The sequence below is a fragment of the Cibotium barometz genome, chromosome 55, assembly GCF_041138505.1.
Source record: "Cibotium barometz isolate CiBa-2024 chromosome 55, ASM4113850v1, whole genome shotgun sequence".
In the NCBI taxonomy this organism is placed as follows: domain Eukaryota; kingdom Viridiplantae; phylum Streptophyta; class Polypodiopsida; order Cyatheales; family Cibotiaceae; genus Cibotium; species Cibotium barometz.
In genome coordinates, this window is record NC_141100.1 from 3,648,376 (window position 1) to 3,654,771 (window position 6,396).

At 43.6% G+C, this 6,396-nt stretch overlaps 1 protein-coding gene across 1 annotated transcript; it reads left to right on the forward strand.

The window, feature by feature from the left end:
• The first annotated feature begins 2,631 nt into the window (after positions 1–2,631).
• LOC147607261 (scarecrow-like protein 11) lies at positions 2,632–5,110 on the forward strand. Its single transcript, XM_086790691.1, has one exon. It carries the CDS (start codon positions 2,729–2,731, stop codon positions 4,856–4,858), a length of 2,130 nt encoding a protein of 709 aa, XP_086646817.1. The 5' UTR covers positions 2,632–2,728; the 3' UTR covers positions 4,859–5,110.
• Positions 5,111–6,396: the final 1,286 nt, after the last annotated feature.

The window sequence follows — 6,396 nt, forward strand, 5'->3', positions numbered from 1 at the left end:
AAAATCTGGCACGCTTTGTTAATTAATTAATGCCAAATAAAAAAAGGCATTAATTCACGAACATCTCCCTGGGCAAGGTTTTCTACCTGAAATCGTACCTTCTACTCCAACAAGTTGCATAAAAAAATCTACGGAGAAAGATGAATCTTATTTAGTTGAATAAACGAATTTTAAAAAAGACCGTAGCATGAATATTTTTTATTTATAAATAAATTTATAATGCACATCAATGCATCGCTGGGCGATAATGCCGTGCCAGAGAATTCCGTTTCAAGGTTTGAACTTTGATCATTAGTGAGCAGCACGTCCTCATCTCAGTTCGGTCCAGTCAATCAGCTCCACAGACAAACATCCTCCTCAGAGTCTAGTTGCAGATCAATTTACTAGCTCGTCTTCGTTCAAAAGCCCAGCTACACCAGGAAGCAGAGCTCGCCTCCTATACTATGCCTTTCTTAGCCAGCACAGATGGGCCTCCTCCACCAGTAGACACAACAGCGCCTGTCCTGCACAAGAGCAGTATGGAGGATGACGTGGGCGATTCCAGCATCGCCCCTTTTGAAGAAGATGTGCTCATGGACCGGCCTGTCCTTGACTACATCAATGAGATGCTCATGGACGAGGGGTTGGAGGACCGCATGTGTATGCAGCAGGACTGTATTACCTACCAGGGCATTGTGAACGGCTTCTACGAAATCATGGGTGAGCACGCACCCGACTTATCTGTGGATTCTAGTGAGGATCTCGGAGCCAGCTATTCCTCCCAGCCGCGCCATGCTTACAACCACAACGAGCTTCTGGCAGGAGATGATGAGTATAGTTGGATAGATCAGGTTCTGAATTCAAACCCTTCCACACCCCTTCCAGCCAGCAGTACCAGCTCACATGTACAGAGGAGCTTCCGGCAGGACATCAAAACAGAAGCAGATCCCTCCTACTTAGATACTGCGAAGACAGAAGGGCTGCAGCAGCACCTCTTACAGATGAAGGGCATCCAAGTAAGCTTGAATGAGGGATTGGATAATTTGAGGGTGTCCAATTGGGTGCAGCCGTACAATACAAGCTTTGCTTTGGAAGAAGATACTGCTGCCGCTGGCCGTACTTCTCATAGTACCAGGAGAGGGCAGCAACAGGGCGAGGGCCGTGTGTATGGAGAAGTCTATGTGTGTGAGAGTGTGTATGGTGGGAGAAGAGTGTGTTTGCATTAGTGCATGTGCGGGTGTGTACATGTGTGTGTGTGTGTGAGAGAGAGAGAGAGAGAGAGAGAGAGAGTGTGTGTGTGTGTGTGTGTGAGAGAGAGAGAGAGAGAGAGAGAGAGAGAGAGAGGGATAACATCTGAAACTTAATTAATTAAAATTATATTTATATGTATAAATTTATTTATATATGTGTATGTGTGAGACAGAGAGTGTGTATGCATGCGTGTGCATGCATGTGTATAAGAGAGAGAGAGTTTCTATGTGTGAGAGAGTGTGTGTGAGAAGAGGTAGTATGTGTGGGGGAAGAGAGTGTGCATTTATATTAGTGCATGTTTGGGTGTGTACATGTGTATGTGTGTGTGAGAGAGAGAGAGAGAGAGAGTGCATGCATGTGCATGTATATATGTGTGTTTGAGAAAGAGTGACACAAAGAGGAAGTGAGATGGGGATAGGCCTAGGAAGGGAGAGAATGAGAGAGATAGGTGTAAAGATAGAGAAAGAGGGAGAGAGATAGAGAGAGAATAAAAGTAGATTTTAATAAAATATAAATTATATATATATATATATGTATGTATGTATTTGTGTATACATGTGTGTCTGTGTGCACGTGTATAAATAAAAGTTATATATGTATATGTACATACATGTGTGTGTGTTTATAAAAGATATATATATGTGTGTATGTTTTTATTTACATTTATACATATATATGTATATGTTTATATATAGATATACGTATACACACATACACATACACGCACGTACGCATACACACATATATATACATATATACATACATACATATATACACATATACATATATGTGTGTTTGTGTGTGTGTATGTATAATATATCTATCTATATCTATACTATCTATTACGCACAAGTTTTTGGGAGGGGAGGGGACACGTGGTGTTTGGAAGGAGGCCAAGTGTTGGGCTAGGGGAAAGAGTAAAGGGGATGTGATGGGGAAGGGGAGGTGTTGAGAGAGAGAGAGAGAGAGAGAGAGAGAGAGAGAGAGGCCACATACTGGGGAAGGGGACAGAGAGAAGAGTTTAAGGGTATATTAAGAGAAGAAAATTTAAATAAATAATATAATACAAAACTATAAAGATGTATAATATGTAAGTATAAAATATAAATATATATAATAACAGTATGTAAACATATAATAAGTAAGGATATTAAATAAAAATATATATTAAAACTATACCAATATAAGAAAATTGATATGGATCCGAAAAGCAAGCAATTCTAGACTTTGGGTAATCCTAAAAGTTCTAGTTCTTCAACTAGACTTGGACATATGCATTAAAAAAAAACTTTATACACAACAAAGGACTTGTCACCTACTTGTTTCTACTAAAACCATCATCTTGAAAGGTGACTGCACGCCACGCACGTGTTTCTACTAAAGCTGTCATCTTGAATCTTGAAGGGTGACCAAGTCCATCAAAAATCATTCTAATAGAGAATTCCTGAAGGTTCAACTTTTAAGGTTTGAACTGAAGTTCCTTGGGGATGAAGAATCCATGATCAGCAGTGAGATGAGCACGTCCTCATCTCAGTTCGCTGTTTTTACCCTCCAACCTTCCCTTCCTCCACCACTAGACACAGCGCCTGTCCTGAACAAGAGCAGTGTGGAGGATGACATGGGCGATTCCAGCATCGCCGCTTTTGAAGAGGATGTGCTCATGGACCGGCCTGTCCTTGAATACATCAATGAAATGCTCATGGACGAGGGGTTGGAGGACCGCATGTATATGCAGCAGGACTGTATTACCTACCAGGCCATTGTGAACGGCTTCTACGAAATCATGGGTGAGCACTCGCCCGACTTATGTGTGGATTCTAGTGAGGATCTCAGAGCCAGCTATTCCTCCCAGCCGCGCCATGCTTACAACCACAACGAGCTTCTGGCAGGGGATGATGAGTACAGTTGGATAGATCAGGTTCTGAACTCAAACCCTTCCACGCCCCTTCCAGCCAGCAGTACGAGCTCACATGTACACAGTAGCTTCCGGCAGGAGATCAAAGCGGAAGCAAATCTCTCCTACTTAGATACTGCCAAGACAGAAGGGCTACAGCAGCACCTCTTACAGATGAAGGGTATCCCAGTGACGGGATTGGATAATTTGAGGGTGTCCAATTGGGTGCAGCCGTACAATACAAGCTTTGCTTTGGAAGAAGATACTGCTGCCGCTGGCCGTACTTCTCATAGTACCAGGAGAGGGCAGCAACAGGGCGAGGGCCGTGTTCAGCCTATTGCATATGACCGATCTCTTGTTAGCTCTGTGGACGGTGATCTCTCTTTTGTGAAAAACAAAGATTTGCACGTAGAAGAAGATTATGCAAATCTCTATGTTGGAGAAATGTCGGCCAGAAGCTCAGCAAAAGACATTAAGGGTAGCATAAATGGTGGCTCGAATTCAAGCAAGAAAAAGTCTCCAGCAGTGAAAAGCTACAAAGACAAAGGGAAAAGCAATACCCATGCAGGGAATGGAGCGCTGGGGCTGGTGGATTCGAAAGATCTGCTCATGAGCGTCGCTCAGGCTGTTGCGGCGGGAGACGCAAGGAAGGCCAAAGATGTTCTGCAAGAGCTCCGCCAGCACGGCGCTTCTCCGAATGCAAGCGGGCTGCATCGCGTGGTTCACTACTTCAGCGAGGCGTTGGTGGCCCGCATGAGCGGCATGGGCGGCCGCCTGTACACGGCCGCATCCAACAACATGCCATCGGTGGCCAAACTGCTCAAGGCCTTCAATCTGGCATACGGGGTGTGCCCTTACGTCATGATCTCGCACTACTTCGCCAACCAGAGCATCCTCAAGGCTGCAGAGGGGGCATCCCGCCTCCACATTGTGGACTACGGTATTTTCTACGGCCTGCAATGGCCCTACTTGATCAATGCGCTGGCAGACCGCAAAGGGGGACCCCCTTTGCTGGTCATCACGGGCATTGAAATCCCTCAGCCCGGCCTCAATCCGGCCCAGAGAGTGCAGGACATCGGCCAGCGCTTGGCGGAGTACGCCAGGACCTACAAGGTACCCTTCCAATACCACGCCATAGCTACGGGCAAGTGGGAGGAGGCGGAGCTGCCCTCGCTCCACCCCCGGCAAGGCGAGGTGCTGGTGGTGAACTGCATCAACAGGCTCCACCATCTCCTAGACGAGAGTGTGGTCGCTTCTAGCCCCCGCCAGAAGCTGCTTAGCAGGATGCGCAGTCTCAATCCCGACCTTCTCGTTACCGCCGTGTTGAGTGCAGGATACAACACGCCTTTCTTCGTATCTCGCTTCCGAGAGGCCCTTTACTCTTTCTCCAGCACGTTCGACATGCTGGACGCAACGTGGGACGACAGCCCCGAGAGGACGATTGTGGAGAGGGACTGGCTGTACCGCCTCATTCTCAACGTCGTGGCTTGCGAGGGTGTGCAGAGGGTGGAGAGGCCCGAGACCTACAAGCAGTGGCAGGCTCGCATCCAGAGAGCTGGCTTCGAGCAGTTGCCCATCATCCCCACCGTCATGTCCAGATCCAAGTTCCATGTGAAGAACCATTATCACAAGGATTTCAATATCGACCTGGATGATTCCAATCGATGGATGTTGTTGGGTTGGAAGGGCCGGACAACAGAGGCTATCTCGGCTTGGAAACCCATGCCTACATAGCTAGGTAAGGCCTTGCTTATCCCTATTCCCTACATAGTTCGGTCCTTGGCCCACGCGTTTTAGTTTCTTGTGTACCCATGAAATACAAGTCTAATTTCCTATGTGGTCTAATTTCCTATGTACCCATGATATACGATTTAAGGACCATGAAAACTTGGTTATGCTCGTTCCGGGGCATATATAGGATAACTGTGATGTATGCTATAATTATGTAGGAGTTTGACTAGCTGAAAGTACACGTGAGCTTTCTGACTTTCTTGCTAAGATTCCTTTGTTTGATGTGGATCGCATTCATTTTTCTTGAAGTTTTTTTTTTCAAAGTTCTTGATGGATATCCCAAAGTTTTATTTCCAAATATTTTTTAAAGAGAAAATTATCAATTTGACCCTAAATTTGCCAAAATTCTCAATTTGACCCTAGTATTTTTAAAATTCCCATTTTGAACTTATCAAATTACCAAATTAAAATTCTTGTATTGACTCTTGTATTTCTACCATTTCTAGTTCGGCCATATTGCTCATCAAAATTACCATTTGACCCTGAAATTTGCTATAATTCCCACATTGGCCTCCCAAAACTAATGGCTCCCTAAATTGTGGAAAACGTTTGCAAGAAAGTAGAAGAAATACACAATAAAAGATACACGATAAAGCATCTTAAATTGGCATTACAATACTCTCAATTTGTCATCTTAGTTTGAGTCTTGACAATAAAAAGGCTATGCACACCAAATTGACAATTTTTTTGAAACAAAAACATAATAATCACTCCTTTAAATCGTTTTAGGAGTCTGCTAATGGGTGCTTTTGTGACTCGTTTTAGACTCACACCTTGAGTATATGAAGATACATTTCTCTCTAAAGCGGTCTTTAGTGCGAATATGGGTAGGGTCAAGGGTTCAATATTCAAGCCGTAACATTAGTCAAGTAGAAAAAAAAAGTATATTCTCTATTCATCATAAATGTGTAGCATGGTAAAGCTAGGAATCATCCAATTACGATTTGAATATCTGAAACCATAACAATGAGATACGCATTGAAGATGCTTTAGAGAGAAACGTGTCTTCACATACTCAAGGTATGAGTCCAAAAGAGACCACAATTCTTGCACTTACAAAGCACTCGTAGTAGTTGACTCCTGAAATGATTAAAGGAGTCATTGTCATGTTTTTATTTCAAGTAGATTGTCAATTTGGTGTGCATGGCCTTTGTATTGTTAAGATGACAAATTGAGAGTTGACTCCTGAAATGATTAAAGGAGTCATTGTCATGTTTTTATTTCAAGTAGATTGTCAATTTGGTGTGCATGGCCTTTGTATTGTTAAGACTCAAACTAAGATGACAAATTGAGAGTATTGCAATACCAATTTAAGATGCTTTATCACGTTGTGAGGAGAATTCTAGTGATGCTTGCAAGAGGGATTAGAGCCCCAGTAAGAAGCCCATGGTAGGTATAAATATGAAAAAGAGTAGCTATAGGTAGCCCTTAGATCCTTATGGTCTCGTGTTTGATAGAGTAGATGATTAAGTTGCATGTAT

Excerpts from the sequence above, each read along its gene's own strand:
- LOC147607261 (XM_086790691.1), top strand. The coding sequence starts at position 2,729 with ATGATCAGCAGTGAGATGAGCACGTCCTCATCTCAGTTCGCTGTTTTT.